We start from the raw sequence: 20,274 nt of genomic DNA on the forward strand, positions 1-20,274 counted from the left end.
AAATAAATACACAGGCCCTAGAGAAGGTGTCGACAGCTGGGAACTGGTGTCACCAGTCCAGAAGACGGCCACCGCACAGACACAGCGTGGAAATAGTCAGAGATGGACGATCTGTGTGGTCCATAGATAAAATGTGAATGCACTGAAGTTGAAGTTGAGCTTTATTGTCATTTCAGCTACATACATGATAGACAGCACGTAGTGAAACGAAATAACGTTTCTCCGGAACCTGGTGCTGCATGAAACATTTAGACAATTAAACAATTAGACAAAGTTACGTACTGACATAAACTGCACGTGTGCGACACATGAAGTGCCAACAGGGGACACGGGCAGTGCAAGAGTAACATTTACCAAATAAACATGTAGACAACAGTGATACAGACAGCGCTAAACTAGTGAAAACTGACAGAGTGAGTCTGCCTGCGTGTGCAGGCAGTGGGAAGCAGTCAGGACAGTAAATATTCATAACCTGTTACATAAGCTTCAAAAACATCAAGCTTCAGCCTCAGAGGGCAAACAAGATCATATTATTAGTATAAATCTATGCTAAAAATGATTGCCATGCAGCAGTGATGCTGCCTGACTGGCTTGGTTTTTTTTCCTTCATGTGGATGTGGGGCGCCGGACATTGTGAGACGTGTCCCCCGATGCACTGTGAGAAGAAGACAAGCTGCTGGAGGTGCAGTGTGATTTTTAGGTAACGTTCTACGGAGAAACCCGTGGTCCTGCATTCATGGGGACGTTATTTTGTCACATGCCACCTACATTGTTGCTGAACATTCATGGAAGTCCAGCCCTTCATGGAGACTTAATGCGTTAGACACACCGTACCACAGACACCACAGCAGATACCTCCAGTGGAGACCAAGAAAAAGAGGGAATCTTCCTCCACTTCATTTCATTCTAACCTGATTTGAAGACTGAAAAAAAGAAAATCAGTTCACCAATACAATATCTGTGGAGTCCGGGGGGACCCCGCCTGTCACCTTCTCCATCGGTCTCCGACCCCACCCACCTCCCTCCCTCCCTCCCTCCCTGCCTGGTTCCCTCCTTCTCTCCCCGGTTGATATTGAGCGGCGGCCGCCTGCCTGCGCTCCGGAGGGATGATGCCGGCGCTGCGTGTCGCGCTGCGTGTCGCGCTGCTCTGCGCGCTGGTGGCCGCGTGTCGCGCGGAGCTGGTGACGCTGGTGCGGGATCCGGTCCGGCCCGAGTCTCCGATGATGAAGCCCAAGGTCCTGATCGCCATCCTGGCGCGCAACAGCGCACACAGCCTGCCCCGCCACCTGGGCTGCATCGACAGGCTGGAGTACCCGAAGGAGCGCGTCGCCATATGGTAACTATGCGTAATAACGCCATTCAGAAGACCGGGGGTCGTTAGGCTGGGTTCGGGTCCGGGGTTCGGGTGGGTCTACTGCGTCGAGCCCTAATTAGGGTTCCAAACACTCCAAAACTTTGCCGAACTTTCTCCAAGTCTGGAGAATCATTTTGCGTGATTTGGTTTGGACCAGAATAACCAGTGTTCATAACTGTCATTAAGGGAGTGGCCGTCAGGAACCGTTATATTGATCATATAAGCGGTGTTATCTGTCCGTTTATTTCACTGCATCCAGGTCAGCATCCTGGTTTTCACACCCCGCTGCAGATTCCCCGGGGGTCTCCGGGGTACGGTGGGATCCTCTCAGCCCTCTGCTCCCGTAAAATGCCCCCTCGTCTGTTTACTGCCGAGGCCTCTTCTCATGGGGTCCCCCGGTCCAACGAGCAGGCCGAGGTCACAGCGGGAGTCATTTACAGGGACAGTCCCCCCGGAGACACCCAGGCTCACACGGCTAGTAAGTGGGGTTACTACTGCCACCCTACTACCTTCAATCAGCATCGTTTTTTTTAGTTTTTTATTTTGGTTCATGGTGTCTCTCAAGTACAATCTTCAGTAGAGTCAAAAATCTGATAGACAGAATATACAAAGATTACAGAAATGATACCACAAGTGTACAAAAATCTCTGACAGCAGATATTTTTACCACCCTCTAGCAGTGCTGTTACTAATATGATGTCGAGTGTAAATGCTGGTTACTGGGAGAAGGCCTGTGGTCCACCCCTCTCCACCCAGTATTAATATTAAATGGGTGGAGTGTCCAGTGTCAGGAATAACAGCCGAGAAACAGAGGCCGATTGTGTGCGCGAATGAAGAACGTCTTCGCTCGTCTCCCTGCCTCTGTCCCAGCCCGCCTTCTTTTTAGGGTTAGTGGGGATCTCAGAAGATGAACGAAGGGGCCTGTCATTGAGGTGAGGAGAGACTCTTGCCTTGTTGTGAAAGAATGCGGAGAATTAGAGGACGAGAGGGGAGCAGGGGTGGGAGGAGGGGGCAAGCCTTACCCAGAAGGCACTGGGCCGGGTTGAGAATTCACATTCCATCAATTCTCATTTTCAAAGCCGTGCCCTGTTCTCCCGCTGGGCAATAATGGTCCACCAGGCTGGATTCAGACCACCTGAGTCTTGTACCGCACTGAAGGATCTTCAGTATTTTTAAGAAGGTGATAAGGCTTCTGGGTCATGACCTCTTACCCTTCAAGTTATTCTTCAGTCCAGAGGTCTGAACGCAGCCGAATAACTCACCCCTGGGAGATGGGAAAATTGTCCTTGAACAGCTCAGCTGGGTGGAGGTCACATTGAGGACATCACCATTAATTGTTCCCCTGGCTGAAAAGTTTAGAGCGAACATCTCAAATGTACTTTAAAGAATCAAGTGGAGAGATGACACACATTATGATAAAAATTTCGGTTAGTTGGATCCTATTTGACGGAGTGGCAACCGGGGGTTCTTCCTGGGATGAGCTGCAGTGCCACGCCTAGTGTATTTGGAAACAGCATGTTTAGAAAGATGCCACATGGTTATGGTGCTTCTGCATGGTGAACTCGTGCTTTCAGAAGAACCCTGGGAATCTCTGGTCGTTTTTGGTGTTCTGGCACCTCACGGTAAATAACATTTCCCTCATTTCATCATATGACAAGCTGCTCACTGTCAGAAGCTGTCTTATCTGTCTAAACTGGAATAAATAATATTAGGCCTGTGCATTGGCAATAATCTGGCAAATAAAAAAAATCAAGACGTGTGACATTTGACAGACTGTTTCATGGATGGATTTACGACGGACAAGAATGTCTCACTCTTCCCTGAAGGCTCTCCCTGTCAACAAGCATCCTCCATGAAGGTTCCAGCTGAGGCTGAGAAGCATGAAGCATGCATCCACCCGCACATGCCAAAACGTGGGAAGGGGGGACAGTCCGTTCCGAGGACCTGGATGCCAGTATCGTGATGAGAGCAAGACACTCACGTTCCAAGTATCTGGGGAATATTGGTTCTGCGTATGCCATATTGGTTCTTCCGATGCTATTGGCTGGTGGACTGTATTTCCCAGCATGCACTGCTGCAACTGTGTATGTAGGCACAGGTGTGCTTCCTGACGGAGTGTGGGGTTGTGGTAGGGAATCTCTACGACGGCGTTTCATGCTGCAGCCACATTAGACTTTAGACTTTATGCCTATGAACCAGAAGACCCAGGTTCGAACACCACTTACTACCATTGTGTCCCTGAGCAACACATTTAACCCTGAGTGTCTGCAGGGGGGACTGTCCCTGTAACTACTGATTGTAAGTCGTTGAACGTCTCTCTTCTGCCCAGAATGTCTTTCTGCAGTGCACAGCAGAAGCCTGTTTCACTTACTGCTGATCCCCTCTGTCTCCGGCTCATAACTGTGGATGATGAGGCAGGGCGGGGCAGGGCAAGTCGGTGTCTCAGCTGTTCCAGGACCAGCACTGCCAGTAACACCAGTACAAAAAAGACCACAAATAAGCAGGAACATGCAGTGCAGGTTGGCTGCTGAGTGGAGAAATCTTGCAGCTTAGCTGTAAACAGGAAGAAATGCAGGACAGCCAGACGACGTGCTGGGTAAACAGCTCTACAGGGTATTTATACAGACAAAGAGGTATTCAGGACGCACTGCTGTTAATGTAGTGCGGTGGGAAATGTCATTTTAACTCCATTCGCTGCTTCCATCATGCAGGACTGACACCAAAAATATGGCCTGTCCTGCTCAGGCCTCCGATGTTTATAGTGGAGACGTGTGTATGCATTACTGACTGTCTGTGTGTGTGTGTGTGTGTGTGTGTGTCGTTTGAAAGGGGACGCGTGAAACTAGTCTGCAAGTAAGCCGGAGAGCATGATTTAAGGTGAATTGGTGAATGTGTTGAATGAACGTGTGGATGTGGTTCTTGTCTGTCTGTCTGACAGGCGTCCATCTTTGCTACTTGTCCTTGTCAATCAACTGGCTGTAAAGTGAATATTTTGTGCATATTAGTTGCGAAGGTGGTCATTTTTAGCCTCCGTTTTTTCACTCATTTTAAATTTAAACGCTGGGCTCTGTGGGCACAAAGCTGATGACTTTAAGCAATATTTCGGGGAATAGTTGAACACACATGAGTTCATCCTTTTTTATACCAATTATGCACATGTTCTGGTTATTATGACATTATTTAATTTTTAAAAATAATGACTAAGTATCATCAGAAAATCCGTCTGGTATCCTGGGTTTATTCGTGGTCACCTGAAGAACTCGCGCTCAGGAATGTGATGAGATTTTCCAACAGGCCTGTTCACAATAAGTCTGAAAAAAACTGGGTTCTCCGTGCATTGGACGTGTTATGTCCAACACACCACAGATGCTCAATCTGATTGCAATCCGGAGGATTCGGAGGACAAATATACACACGAACAAACAAATGAACTCATGTTCCTCAGAATATTCCTGAACAATTCTGGCAGCATCAGGGAAATGGGTTGTTCATGGTTTATGGCCCCAACGTGCACCCTGCTGCCATCTCTAAACTTCTTCCTTCTGATTTCTCAGACCACGTTATAGCTCTGAAACCTTATTATATAACCTTATTATAACTCTTTTTAAGTGTACTGAGTAGGTTCTTGTTGGATGGAGGACAGGGGTCAGCATGGTCTGTGGCTACACGGTGGCATGCAAAAGTAGACGTGACTAAACACATCTTACCTTTCTGCCACAAGCAGCGTTAATGATTTGTACAGGAGAAGCCCATGTCCCTCACTCTGGTTTATCACTGGTTATTACTAGCTTTTTGGAGATGCCCTGGCCCACTGGTGCAACATCATAATTTGGTCCCAGTTACTCAGACCCATCATTTCCCTACTTCCTGACTACTATACCGCCCCCTTGAATGGTTGTGGTGGTGTTCAGAATGAGCAGTAGGTCAGTTGAAGTGCTGGCTGAGAATAGCAGTGATTTGTAAATGTGTGTGAAACAGCTGATGAAAAGTGTGTGTGTGTGTGTGTGTGTGTGTGTGTAAGTAAATATATAGCGCAGTGTGAGGGTGTGTGGATGGCTGATGTAATAGCGGAGATCATGGGAATTCCGGCCTCCGGTGGGAATTGCGCTGGCCACTGCACTCAGGGTCAGTGTTGACTGAGAGGGGCCTGAGGAATTCAGCTGTGGATTTCCAATAGACCCCCACCTTCCCATCCCTCCACGACCCTCCGGCCACGTCAGCCCCTGAACGGGGGCGGGGCAGTCCAGGGGCACTAATTCTGAACTGCAAACATGGAGCCACACCCCTTTGTCTACTCACACAGATACACACTCAGCCTTTCCTGCCCCATTGGCGCCCTGCTCACCCATCTGATCTGGTTATCGTCTGGAATGGCTTCTGTCGGATTCGGTTATGTCAGATGTAGCCCTGGTATGTTGCGTGTGAGTGAGGGCCCTGTGTAGAAGTGCGACAGGGGCGTGAGTCCAAGCCTGTCTCTGTGTGTCACCTGAAGGATGGAGGGCATGGTATGGCTGGGCTGTATGTGAGTGATGAGTAACATGTGGCATCCAGATGTTGTTCACAAACAGAGAGAGTTTGCGGCGCTGGAGGCTAAAAAATAATGAGACAGAGAGTTATTGTACAGTTCAAAGAGCAGGGGGAGAATGAACACGTTAGAGGTTTAAGAGATAGGGCCTGCCGTGACTCCCCGAGCCCCTAATCACACATCCTCCCAAAGCAGCGGGGGGGTGGGGCACTTAAACACAGGACACACACTTCCGAAAGTGCAGACGTTGCCACACACATGAATGCTGACTTAATGCATTCAGTCTCTATAGAGCCGAACTCTCCACACTTTATTTTGGATTTTGCCCTAATTCTGCAAGCAGGCACGCACTTGCAGAATCATTATCATGCATGCGTGTACATTCACATATTTATTCACACACACACACACACACACACATACACACATTTATGCAATGCAAACGTATACTTATAGAATTCCACAATATTGTTTAGAATTGTGCCATTCTATACAATTCTATACAATTGTATAGAATTGTAACGGGAAGGTTGGAAGGGGAGTGCTGATGTAGGTGGAATGTTTTTACATGGTTGTGTGTGTGTTGAAGGCAGTGTGTATTATATCTGTTAAATCTGGTCTCTCAGCCCAATATTCCCAACACAACTGTATTCTCTTATGCTAAATGCTAAACCATAAAAGTCTGTCTGGGCTTTTCTTTTCCCGCTCTCTCTCTCTCTCTGTCTCTCTCTGTCTGTCTCTCTGTTCGCTTTAGGGAGACATTATGTGTGCAGGATGTTAAACAAGCTGGTTTTATATGGATTTGGAGTGTCCGATGGGGATATCCAGAGCCCAGAGCCCTTGCACCCTGTCCCTCAGGCTCCTGATGCCACCTTGGGACAGATGTTGCCCTTCTGTCTGCTGAGGACCCTAGAGGACCCTTTTAGAACATAGTGACTGGATCAGAGAAGCTGGGCTTCTGAGAGTGTTCATCCACAGTACTGTGCACAGCAGCTGCTTATCAAAGCTGCAAGCAATTTTGTTTAAAAAATGTATTTGTGAAATCTGGTTATTGTGATTTTTTCTACAGTATATAAAAGTGTAATATGTGATGTAAAAAATGGTGCTCGTACGCCCTCATTGAATCACTATGGTGTGAAGATGTGTGCATGACCTTGTGTGTCCTCATAGGTTTTCTCATGCACGCTTGCACTGGCTGCAGTAAACAGCTATGTTGTCAGCTCAACTTGGCACATGTCCGTGCTGAAAACATCTTGATTACATCAAAATGATTATTCTACACATTTACAGAGAATGGATGAACTTGGGAAGTGCTTTTTCCAGTCCTAGCTTTTAGCACATGCTTAAATAATTATGGAACAAGGCCTTCTGGATCCAGCACTGCAGCATTACATAAATAAACTCTGGGCACAAACGTTGGGCGTGTGTGTATGATTGGAGACCCTAAAAGCCTCCTACTGCCCAGTTGTGTTCTCTGGTGGAGCCCAGCGCACATGTGAAAGGGAGTGGACATTGTCCTGCTCATCTGTTTAGACGTTTGCGTACAGGCAGTGCCAGAGCTGAGCTGAGCATCCACACTCAATAGTCAGAATGACGTAAAAAAGAAGGAAAATTGCACAGATGTCCAGCCTGGACCCGGACCCAGGAGACCCGTCTTTCATTTGCGGATAACAAGCAGAAACACATTTATTCCCCCTGCAGCCATGGTATGTTTAGGGTCAGAGGAGGACCTGCAGTGCTCATTACGGGGTGTCAGGTGTTGCAAGCCTGCGATAAAAGCAGAAAGTGGTGATCAGGCCTGACGCACACACACTCACACACACACACCACACTATTATTACAGAGTCATCACATAAAAAAATGGCCTCTTGAGTTTATGCCACACACACACAAGCCTGCACACACAGACCCACATAGATATTATAGTTATAACTCCTGCACAAGCCCCTGTTCCCTGTATTCCCAGCACGGCTGTATTTTAAAACCGAGTGTCTGAGTGCTAGAACCATCTCATGAGAGTCTGCTCTGTCTGGCCTTTCCTGTTGTGTGTGTGTGTCGGGACAGAAGTGTTTTTGTGATATGAGTTAACCCAACTGTGACTGGTGCAAAGCAGCCGGTGAGTACTGCGCTTTTAATCTATGAACACGAATCAGTGTATACTGCCACGCCCACCGGGAAAATGGGGAATAAAGAAACAAAGAACACATTTGGGGAGGCGTGAAGCAGGATCAGGCGTACTTGAATCAAGCTAAAATAAGCTGGAGACAAATTGAAGTATTCCAGGGCGACACTGTGTAAATAGAACAGGAATCACCTGTCACTGTCTTCAGGTTCCCATCATGTGACGTCGGTGTGGAGTGTCACTTGACAGGACCCCCCTCTCCAGGGGTCGTCCCGGGACTCCTTCGGTCCATAACCGATCCAGTGAACCAGGTACTGCATCCCGTGACCACGGCAACGAGCATCGGTTTGGTGGTGTGTTGGGTGGACCGGGTCGATGGCCTGGGCAGTGCAGACACGTGACTCGTGCAGACTGTGTGTCACGCTGAACCTTCTGGAGAAATAACAGCATGGGTGACACTAGCCCTGGTCCAGGCTACAACAGCACCCACGATGAAAGGTTGGGTTGGATCCGGATGCTGAAGGAGCGGGGTAGTGGTGAAGCGGAGGCAGAGTTTGCCCGGGTGGCATCTGGCGAGAGCCGGAACGGACGGTGGGATGCTCTGGTGAGGGGTGACAGTATGGTACTGTCAGCAGTGAGGGGTGCTGCAACCATACTGTAGCCCCAAATGAATTGTCGTTAAAAGTTTGCGAACCCAAGAAACTGTTGCAGCTACTCCAGTGTTGTGGGTAGGGGCCTCTTGGGATAAAGCGCAGGAAGGTGGTGTAGTGCTGGTAGAATGTGCACTTCTCCAACTTACAATACAATCGGTGTATCAATCGGAGCAACCTCAACACGACTCTCATGTGTTGGATATTGGACTAGATGGTAGATGATGAATAGATGAGAACATCAAGATAGATGTACACCAGCATGTTCCAGAGGACATCATTGAAGAACTGCTGGAAGACCGCAGGTGCATTACAGAGGCCGAAGTTTGGAGGCTGATGAGCCCTGCCGCAAGCAGACAGCCATCCAAGGAGGTGATGGTGATTGAAGGGGACATTGGCTCCACTGGGATTCTGAGGCGCTAGGTGAAGGACAGGTCCATAAAGTTGCTGGCAGGCCTAGAATTGATATGAGCCATGGTCTTCTCATGACAAGAAGGACAGTGTGACAGGCAAACTGAAGCGGGATGGCGCTGATGGAGCCAGGCAAGACGGCCATCCTGTTCGAATGCCCAGGTTGGAGCCAAGGAGGTGGTGGAGTTGAGATGAGGAGAGACGGGCGCGGCCGGGACATCAGGTGAGGATCTACCTTCATCACGAGCTGGACCAATGAGGTGGTATTGCACGAGTGGCCAGCTTTCTGCGGATTCCAAGCCTTCCAGGAACAGGATGAACAGTCCACATAAGAGGGCTTGGTCATTCTGTCAGGAAGCGTGGCCACACTGACAGAACAGACATGTTCACAATACGAGTGAACCCAATTGCAGATTGGCGCAAAGGAGCCAGTGAGTATCATGCTCTTAATCTATGAACACAAATCAGTATATACTGTTTTGTGTGCTCACACAGGAAAATTGGGAATAAACAAGCAAAGGACACACTTGGGGAAGGGTAGAGCAGGATCAGGCGTACTTGGGTGCTGAATCAAGCTGAGATGAGGTGGAGATGAAGTGAACGCAATGACTGAGCAAGGATACCAGATCAACGTGGTTTAAGTAGAACAGGAATCACCTGTCACTGTCCTCCCATTCCCATCACGTGAGCGTGTGTGTGTGTTTACTGATTAATAGACTTGCTAGTAATACATCAAGATAAACTTTATTGCAATCATAGATTTATATTGCCTGCTGATTTCCTTGCATAATTAACTAGTTCCATGAAAAAATACATATTTTTTTATAAAGTGAAAGTGAAAAGTGGAAGTGAAGTGATTGTCGTTGCGATACACTGCAGCACAGCACACGATTACACAACGAAATGTGTCCACTGCTTTTAACAATCACCCTTACTGAGCAGTGGGCAGCCATGACAGGCGCCCGGGGAGCAATGTGTGGGGACGGTGCTTTGCACCTTGGCGGAACGGGATTCAAAGCACTGTCCCTAATAATACATTACCCATATTATTATTGTTCAGGGATATGGTCAACACCACACTGTTTCATTTGATACGTGAACCTGGTCCAGTTTGGATCCAACTCATCCCCAGAATTCAATTTCTGAAATGATATATCTAATTTTCATGCTAGTTATTATTTGTCATTAGTTGTATTATATGCAGAATGAGTGAGACTGATGCTGCTGCTAAATGTGTTTAAACATGTTTAAATAAGTGCATACATGTTACAATCAAAACCAGAATATGACCATACTGTCATTACAACATGCTAAATTTACACTCTTTAGCCCTACAAGAGGGTGTTGCATCATTATAGTGTTAACAGACTGGACCAGTGCTTTGTCTCCATTCATGTTGGTGTAGTGAGTAGTTAGTAGGGCATATTTCAGATATTAGAAATTGACTTAGAATTACATTTCTTATTGTCACCACGATGACTGCTCTGAGAGCTTTAATCAGGAACTCTAAATTCTGAATTTGGTGTATGTTCACAAGTGTCTGTACAAGTTTGTGTGAGCAAGACATACAGACAGCTCTGAGATTCTGCAAGGTCCACGTGCCATTGAACACTAGTTTCAACAGTTGTCCCTGGGAATGATCTCATGAAGCCAGCGGGCCGCTGAATATTCTATACAGTGTGAATTGGGCCTGAGGGCCCTTATTCTCCTGCTGATTCCATTCACAGTCTTTCTGTTCCTACTGTTTAGTCACTGCCACATATTTGTGTGTGGGAGTGTGCAGGACTGTCTGTAGAACCCAAAGGGACTTTGCATCAGTGATAATCAAATGAAAATAAACTAGATGCACTATTATATTTATTATAAGTAGTAGTAGTAGTAGTATTGTGCACTATTTTCAAACTGATGCGAAATCCAGCGTTAGATGCAAAGTATGTGGCTTGTTTGCTAGAATAATTTCAGAGGTATCCTCAGGATTAAGTATCTTAAAAAAGAGAAACAAACTGCTCTTTTTGTTTCTGTCACGCAGAACCTGATCTTTAAATCCATTTAAAATGGTATTAAAATAAGACTATAGTACTACTTTCACATTCTGGATGATTCAAATGTGCTGTATCAATGTCACAAGCACAAACATTATTACACATAGTGCTTCTTTTCTGGTTTTTATCAAACCTTTGACTAATTGATGTTCCGGGACACTTTAAGGGACCTGTGTCACTTTACATCAAGATTAGTTGCTGGTGGCCCCATCAGTCATAGTTTCTTCATGTGTCTTATTAAATATGTGTATTGTGGACTAGCTACGCCCATAAACAATGTACAAAGCAAATGTGTGCTGAAGATGCAAGTACTGTTGTGTGTATACAGATGTTGAAGTGTGTGTGTGTGTGTGTGTGTGTGTGTGTGTGTGTGTGTGTGTGTGTGTGTGTTTAGGGCAGCAACAGACCACAGTGTGGACAACACCACATCCATGCTGAGAGACTGGCTGAAGAGAGCACAGAGTCAGTACCACTACGTGGAGTGGAGACCAATGGAGGAGCCAAGGTTAGTTCACATGTGCACACATAGCTTTACACACATGTTCTGGGACTTTTAGAGAGTAAAGTCTTTCATGCAGTATGGGGTCAGTTTATGAGTCTTTCCTCTTTCCTTCTCCCTCAGGTCATACACAGATGAGTGGGGACCCAAACACTGGCCCCCCTCACGCTTTAACCACATCATGAAGCTCAGGCAGGCAGCGCTGAGGGCTGCTCGCGAGCGCTGGGCAGATTATATTCTGGTGGGTGGCATTATAGAACATTTCTTCTGTTATTTCAAAGCAGACGTATGTGCTCTGAATGGGGGACCTGTACCTGCCTGTCTCTGCAGTTTGTAGACAGCGATAACCTTCTGACTAACCCACGCGTCCTGACACTGCTGATGGCTGAGAACCTGACACTGGTGGCCCCCATGCTGGAGTCTCGCTCTCTCTACTCCAACTTCTGGTGTGGCATGACCCCACAGGTACTGCATCCATCTCAAATCCTCCACCAAGTGCCTTACCATCAGCATATTGGATATTGTAGGATAAAAAGGTGGAACTTTCATCCATAGTGGCTTACAATCGAGGAGTAACACTAGCTGTTAGTGTTTGCAGGTTAGGAGAGGTGGTACTCATGGATGAGACGAGTCTTCAAGAGTCTCTTGAAAATAGAAGTGGATACTCCATCCCTCTTATAGTGGAAGAGTGGAGCGTCATGAAAACTGTTTTAATTTTCCAAATTTGTTTTGTTTATATATGTTTATTAATAAATGAATGTATCATTCTCCCTCAGGGTTATTACAAACGCACTCCAGACTACCTGCCCATCCGGGAATGGAAGAGACTGGGATGTTTCCCGGTTCCCATGGTGCACAGCACCTTCCTGCTGGATCTGCGACGCACCACAAGTCGCCAGCTGGCCTTCCACCCCCCCCACCCCAACTACAGCTGGGCCTTGGATGATATCATGGTCTTTGCTTTCTCTACTCGCCATGCAGGTACACTGTACTCTGTGGATTTGTGTGTGTGCAGTTACTTTGTTTTTTTTAAACAATTTTAGACATTTTATATATTGTGTATTAACCCAGGTACTCAAACATTTTTGTACTGCAGTGAATGAATTGGGCAATCAGCAATAAAACAGGTTGATAGGAACATGAACATATAGATATTACATTCTTGAAAGACAATAATGGCAACACACAGCAAATGCATAGTAATGAAAGTAATAAAAGCAAACAAAAAGCAGTGAAAAGCAAGACATCAGCTGAAAGCAATGCTGAGCACTGTGTTTAATAGGGTGGAGCAGCTGCTAATGAGCATGGCAGCTTTAATGAGTAACATATGCATAGCTGCGTGTACGGCCGCAATGAGACTTGTAGGGTAATGGTGCATGTTGTAAAATACGCCGATGAAACCTCATACACGAGGCACAGTCGACCATATAGCCCGTAGACAAGCTCATGCACACTAGACACTAGCCTACAGTATACGGAACACACTCACACAGAGTACGGACATCTGTCACACAAAAGAAATTCTTCTGGTAAATATTGTGCATGGCGTTGCATGTCTGTACCTGTTGATGTGCAGGTTGTTTTTGTGTTAAGGTATGCACATGCTAATGGAGTGTGTGTGTATGTGTATGTGTGTGTGTGTGTGTGTGTGCGTGTACAGCTCTGGGTTTTGGGGTAAACAGGTTGGGGTAAACTTCTACTCACATTTGCAGTGTCTGTGGACCGACAGGTGTTCATGTTTGCCATGTTTCAATTTGAGGACGATAATTGAATGTGTGTGTGTTTGTATGTGTGTGTTGTAGATGTACAGATGTATATTTGCAACAGAGAGCACTACGGCTACCTTCCAGTCCCCCTGAAACCACAACAAACTGTTGAAGACGAAGAGGAGAGTTTTCTGCACACCATCACTGAGGCTATGAGTGAGTGTAACACACACTCTCACACAGGATAATACCTTCCTTCTTCCTCATCATTCATCAGTCTTAAAATGGCCTGTCCTTGAGCACAGAATACCGTTACTTAACCCTAAAAAAAAACCTTTGGCACCACAAACACACAGCCAGCACACAATTTAGTGTTTTTCCAGAGAGAGTGGAAGTGCTGATGCAGCATTAAAAACTTAAAATTGAATGATGACTGAAGAACTGAGATCATTTATTTCTTTACAGAGAAGGGAGAGACCAATACCCAGTTCTCTGTGCACATCTCTCAGTTTTTTCTTCCAAATCAAATGACGTTATTGCCACTTTCATTTCAGAATAATGTGCGTTTTACACATTCCAGAACAATTTACTGTTGGAAATCATTTAATTAGCTCACTACTTTTGCACAGTATTTTTATGTACAGTATATTTTATGATAAGTCCAGAAAGCTAAAATGTAAAACATTTTTGTCCCTTTTTTATACTCAGTACACCATGACATACCGCCTTCAGAGTACCTGTACACAGCGCCCAACCCTCAGGATAAAATGGGATTTGATGAGGTGAGGCAGAGCCCACTTTCACCCCCCCTGTTTAACAGATTTACAGGTAACCAGTTGAAAATGTCCACCCCGTACCTGTATAAAATACATTTTTCAGATGTACTTATCCAGAGCAACTTACAATCAGTAGTGACAGGGACAGTCCCCCCTGGAGACACTCAGTGTCTCGCTCGGGGACACAATGGAAGTAAGTGGGGTTTGAACCTGGGTTTTCTGGTTCATAGGCGGGTGTGTCACTCAGTAGGCTACTACCACCCTACTACCATACAACTGGGAGACAGAAATCTTGCTGATAGGGGATCAAAAAATTATTTAATTCATGATTGTTTATAATAATAATTTTGTTCTGTCTCTCACAGTTCAAATAAACCTACCATTGAAATTATAGTCTGATCATTTCTTTGTTAGTGGGAGACCTCAGCTGAGGATCAAATAATTATTAATATCCCCAACTGTGTGTGACTGTGTGTGTTATTTTCTGTATATAAAACCACTGCTCATTATCTTTCCTTTGATGCCCGTTTGGCTCCTCTGTCTCTCTTCTTTCTCCTCCCACTTCCTTCCTGAAATTCTTTTCTCAGCCTCTTTCTCTTTTCCTTTATCTTTCATTCTCCTTCGCTCATCGCTTATCCTATGATATATTCTTTTTTCTGTACTGTAAAGATGAGCTATTTTAATTTGAGTTATCTTTCCTTCTCCCAGATTTTCCTCATCAACCTGAAGCGGCGTTTGGACCGTAGGCAGCGTATGATGAACACACTCTCCGTTCTGGGCCTGGAGGCCACGTTGACCGACGCTGTGGATGGAAAGTAGGTCATGCTGGGCCGAGGTCAGCCCCTCTTCTGCGTCTTTCATACCGCAACAATAACATTTCGTCTGTCTGCTTACTGGTCCTGTGACTACTATCTGCATGTTCTACTTACATTTATGTCTTTATTTATAACATTATATTTCTCTCTCCCTCACTGTCTCCTTCTCTATCCCTATCTCTCTTTTTCGGTCTCAAGGGGCATAAGACGAGGCTGTCCTCTGTCACGTCAGCTATGGTTCCTGGCAATTGAACCTGTGCTGTTCAAATGGTTTCCAGGTGCTGGGGACGTGTCTGTCCCCAAAGGTTAAAGTTTCATCTCATGCAGATGATGTCACAGTTTTTATCGATGCTAGTAAGAATGTGGAGGCACTTGAGGGGATGCTAACCTTATATGATAGGGCTTCATTAGCTAGAGTTAACTGGACAATAATGAAGCTTACTGGGTTGGTGGAGGCCAGCAAGAGACCCTGACTCTTCAGTTGCCTGGAGGCTTGGAATGGGCAGGAATGGAGTGAAACTTCTTGTTTTTTGGTGGAGAAAAGTGCACCCGATTGTATGGCTACTGCCCTGATCTGTCCTACAGTGTTGGTGGCCAACATCCTGATCCTGAAACCATTGTTTTTTATCCCTTGCCATCCCGACTGCTGTCTTCAGCTCTCGGTCGGTGGTAGCTGGCTGTGTTAAATTGGGTCACATTGTAGACTCAAGCATGGCTGATTTGAGTGTGTGCACGGCATCAGCTTGTTTGTTGGGACAACTGGTGGTGGAAGTGCGTGGTTGTATAACCACCTGACCTGCAGAACATCCTGAAGGATCCAGTGGCTCTTGGCCAATGGATGGGGGGTGGTAGTAGCCTAGTGGGTAACACACTTGCCTATGAACCAGAAGACCCGGGTTCGAATCCCACTTACTACCATTGTGTCCCTGAGCAAGACACTTAACCATAAATTGCTCCAGGGACACTGTCCCTGCAACTACTGATTGTAAGTCGCTCTGGATAAGGGCGTCTGATAAATGCTGTAAATGTAAATGGAATGGAGGGAAGGAGTTACCTTTTTTCTTCTTTCACTGTTGCCATTGCTGCGGCGGACCACAATGGCCGCTGCTGTTCCTGGTTGTACCTGATTTTTTTATTTATTTTTTTGATCTGGCCAATTTCTACTTGTATGAAGCATGTATGACTGCATCGGGGGCACTGGCTCTCTGTGGCGTTTTGTCATCCATTTTTTGGGCCTGGCTGTGCCGCCAATGGCTATTGGCAGACACTGTACAAAGTTTTTGTTGTGTGGTGTTCATTTTTGGCCCAAAGTCAAGAAACTTGACAAAAATTCTTCGTGTGGTAAAGTGGTCAATTTGGAAAACACAGAAAAGTACAAGGATCAGCCAGGGCACAACAGATCTCACTGCTGTGTTTAAAGGGTTAGTGGTGGGATGTCTGCATGTGGAGTATGTCTACAATAAATATAATGATAATGATTAGCTCGTTTTGAACTTTTGAAACTTACTGCTTTCCTGTATTGTGAGTTGTCTTACCTGCTTTTACTTTGTGTGGTTTACTTAGTTTTTTTTATTTTGTTCTTTGTAACATGACGTTTCTAATAAATGTGGTTTTCTCTCCTTCTCGCTCGCTGTCTCTCTCTCTTTTTTAGAGCGTTGAATACATCCCAGCTGCAGGCTCTTGGTATTGAGATGATGCCTGGTTATAAAGATCCATATTCTGGACGGGTTCTGACCCGAGGGGAGATTGGCTGCTTCCTGAGTCATCATGCCACCTGGAGTCAGGTGGTGTTAAAACACAAGCACACACACACACACACACAGGTCTTTAGGAGGACCATGCTAACTCTGAATATGTCCTATAAATGTTTACTTTGTAACAAAACTTTTCTAAGCATGAACTTAACCCTGCCACATCCATGTAACCTATACTATTTATTTATTTCGCGAGTGCTAGAATGTGGGATTCTACAAATCTCCACTTACTGTCTATGTATTTGTTTAGGTACTGTGGGTGGCAAATGTTTCTGGGGCTAACCCCACTGTTCGTTGTACATTGAATTTCTGTAGATTTTGTGACTCCATGTGCACGGACACATACTTGGCCGCTGTTTTTATAAAGACTGTATTGTGCACTAATGCATGAAGTAATTTTAGTTTGCACATATTCTGATGGATTTCTGATTTGGTGCGTTTGTATGTGTTTGGTTTCAGGTAGTAGAGCAGGATCTACAGAAAGTTCTGGTTTTAGAGGATGATGTGAGATTTGAGCCGTTCTTTAAGAGGAGACTCAAAGCAATCATGGATGATGTTGAAAAATCCAAGTTGAACTGGGATCTCATGTAAGTCTCTCCTTTCCCTCTCACACACTCACACATTTGTCACTGTCATACACCAGCGGATTAGAAAGACACGTACAGATCACAAACGATCATTTTCACCTCCCCTCACTCCTTTGGAACTCCTTTAGCTATGTGGGGCGTAAGCGCATGCAGGTGAAGCAGCCAGAGGTGTCGGTGGAGGGCGTAAATAACCTGGTGGAGGCGGATTACTCCTACTGGACCCTGGGCTACGCCCTCTCCTTGCAGGGGGCCAGGAAGCTGCTGAGAGTCCAGCCGTTCTGCAAGATGCTTCCGGTGGACGAGTTCCTGCCCGTCATGTTCAACAAACACCCCAAGTGAGTCTCCTGCTGCAGAGGCCAGTCTCCATTCCTTCAGTACAGACTGTAAACCATCAGTTGCTGTACATTCATCTCTGGTCATTTCTGTGTTGAATACTTCAATAGTTTTTATAATATTTATAATAGTTATACTAGTTTCCTAGTATATATAACCTGAATAAGCTACAATATTTGTTGTCTGGCAGTACAGTGCACCCTAGTAGAATTCCACATTTTTGCAGTATGGCCCTGGTGTGTGGCTTTGGTGTGTGGAAACAGACAATGGTTACAGACACAGAGAGCTGCACTATAAAAAAACGTCTGACAGGGCATGAACAGGAACATGATTAGCTCAGATGGGGAGTTAATAAGACGTGTCCTGATGCGTCGTGGTGTATCTCCATTTGAAAACAATACAAATGTGTTGCTCAAAAGATCATCTGAACCAACCCCAAAACTCCATCTTTATGTAGGTATTGTCTCTGGTTAGAATTCATTTCTTTGTAGTTCGGAACTCACACAGGATATATTGCTGGTTTAGACTGGAAACAGTTTGCCTATTGGACTGTAAAATTCCGAACAAAACATTTTTACCAATGTAACTTTTAATATAATAGTCATAATTTGTTGTTGTGGTATCGTGGTTATCATGGCATTAGTACTTCACTCGGTGTGGTCAAATATGAATTTAGCATCAAGGTCTCAGATGAACCTGAGACCTTGAATTTGAATGTGTGTGTAAAATTCCTCAGTCTCAGTCTCTTTCCTTTTTTCTGCCCGGTCGTCGGTTTTATACAAACACACACACACACCTCTGTGCTCACACACATGCTCTAGCTGCTGGTAGCAGGCTCAGACACACAGGGCGGATTGTCCTGCAGGGATCAATGGCGACGGTGTCCCCACCGGCCTCACAATGGCCCCCTGTCTGAGGCCTTCCTCTGTGGGGAATCCTGCGCTGCCTCTCGCTCTCCTATTCCCTGAGCCTGGCGATCCTGCAGGCTTCATCTCACCCCTCCCTCGTTCTTCTCTGCTATCGCACCATCTCCCCTTCTCCTGCTTTTTCTGCTTACGTTCTCCCCCGTCCTGACCTTTCAGGGTGTGCTTGGCCCTTCTCAAGCGGCAGTTCCCGTCTCCCTCTCGCTGAGGTGAGGAATGTACGAGGTCAGTATGGTTCTTCCTGCTGCCCGCTGTAGAGGGACAGGATTCCCATTGATGGGGATCCTGCTCAGGAGTGGGGGCAGAGAGAGCTGGAACGGGTGGTGTTACTGTATAAATATAACAGTGTGTCTATATGAGATTGTGTGTGTGTGTGTGTGTGTGATTTTTAATTTTCTCATGCATTCAGGCAAAATGTCATGTTGGAAGGGACATCTGACTAAATATCTATTTAAACAACCAGCGCACAACACACGCACCCATACGGTGACGAATTTTACCGCATGCATCATCTACTGGTTAACAGAAATGATGTCAGGCTCCTCACATCACCTGTGGTCTGCTTGTCTCTCCCTGCTTCTCAGTCGGGAGTACATGTCTCATTTTGAGCAGAGGGACTTGCTGGCGTTCTCTGTGGAACCTCTGCTGATTTACCCCACCCACTACACCGGCGAGCCGGGATACGTGAGCGATACTGAGACCTCCACCATCTGGGACGACGAGTCGGTGAACACCGACTGGGACCGGCAGCATGCGGCCAAGACCGCCCAGCAGGACCACATACGACCCCTCGCACAGAACAGCGTCACTGGGGACACGCCGCCACCAGCGTCCCGCAGCACCAGAGACGAGCTCTGAGAGACTCACAACCATCTCTTCACCTACATGGACAAATAGAAATCTAGAAAAGAGAAAAGTACTGTGTGCAGACTGATTCCTAAATTATTTGGATGCAGTAACGTGTTACGTGCTACTAAAAAACAAACCCACGCACCGCCTGCCGTTCACCCCGAGACCAACACCCGCCGCTCGGCCCCGACTCGCCTTCTCCGCAGCCGCCTGCTGGCCTGTTGCATAACAGCGGGCTGAGATGCACACCCCTCTGGCCGGCCAGACGTTATTTATTCCTCAGAAAGAAACTGCGCACTGCCTCGGGGACACACAGGTGAGACACAGAGGAGCACTGGAAGACAGACGTCCTGCACCACACAGATTATTCGTGTCAAATGAGTCATTTTCTTTCTAAAGACGAATTTAAAAGCAGATGTGGTTTGTGGGCAGCACAGGGAATAAAATGATGATCATGGTGTGTGAATACAACACGTGCATAGTGTGTATGTTGGTGTAAGATTTGGCTTTTTTGGTCTGTGTGAACTGATAGATTTATCAAAGCGCATTACAGAAGATCCTTACATTTTCCTCTCGTTCATCATAAAAGCTGGACCGTCAAATATTGAAACCAATGTGCTTGCAATATCTGCCAGGCTGGCCCTGTTTGCAGGTGATGTGAGAATAGAACCAGCATTTGCATGGATAACAGGTCTGTATAAGGAAAAAAAACAAAAAAACGTTAATGAACAAATTCAACTAAAATGCTCATAAAAAAGCAGCAGTGCCTCTCTGCTTTGTCGAGGCTGGAATTGAGTGTGTTTACTTGGTGCTTAACAGCCGTGAGGACATTTGCCCGCATTCAGTTCTGCTCTAGCACCACGGCTTACACTAATCCTGGCCATTGTGCTGCTCCCGTGACCTTTTCCATCAGGCAGAGCAAGTTTTG

The 20,274-nt window shown here is 46.1% G+C and overlaps 1 protein-coding gene across 1 annotated transcript; it reads left to right on the forward strand.

Moving 5' to 3' along the window:
- Positions 1 to 1,076: 1,076 nt before the first annotated feature.
- On the forward strand, positions 1,077 to 20,274 carry colgalt2b (collagen beta(1-O)galactosyltransferase 2b). Its single transcript, XM_028999975.1, has 12 exons — positions 1,077 to 1,336; positions 11,499 to 11,609; positions 11,727 to 11,844; positions 11,934 to 12,068; positions 12,380 to 12,584; positions 13,406 to 13,525; positions 14,018 to 14,091; positions 14,794 to 14,900; positions 16,552 to 16,684; positions 17,114 to 17,241; positions 17,370 to 17,576; positions 19,082 to 20,274. Exons 1-12 carry the CDS (start codon positions 1,107 to 1,109, stop codon positions 19,353 to 19,355), a joined length of 1,842 nt encoding a protein of 613 aa, XP_028855808.1. The 5' UTR covers positions 1,077 to 1,106; the 3' UTR covers positions 19,356 to 20,274.

Source organism: Denticeps clupeoides, chromosome 13 (assembly GCF_900700375.1).
Source record: "Denticeps clupeoides chromosome 13, fDenClu1.1, whole genome shotgun sequence".
NCBI classification, from domain to species: domain Eukaryota; kingdom Metazoa; phylum Chordata; class Actinopteri; order Clupeiformes; family Denticipitidae; genus Denticeps; species Denticeps clupeoides.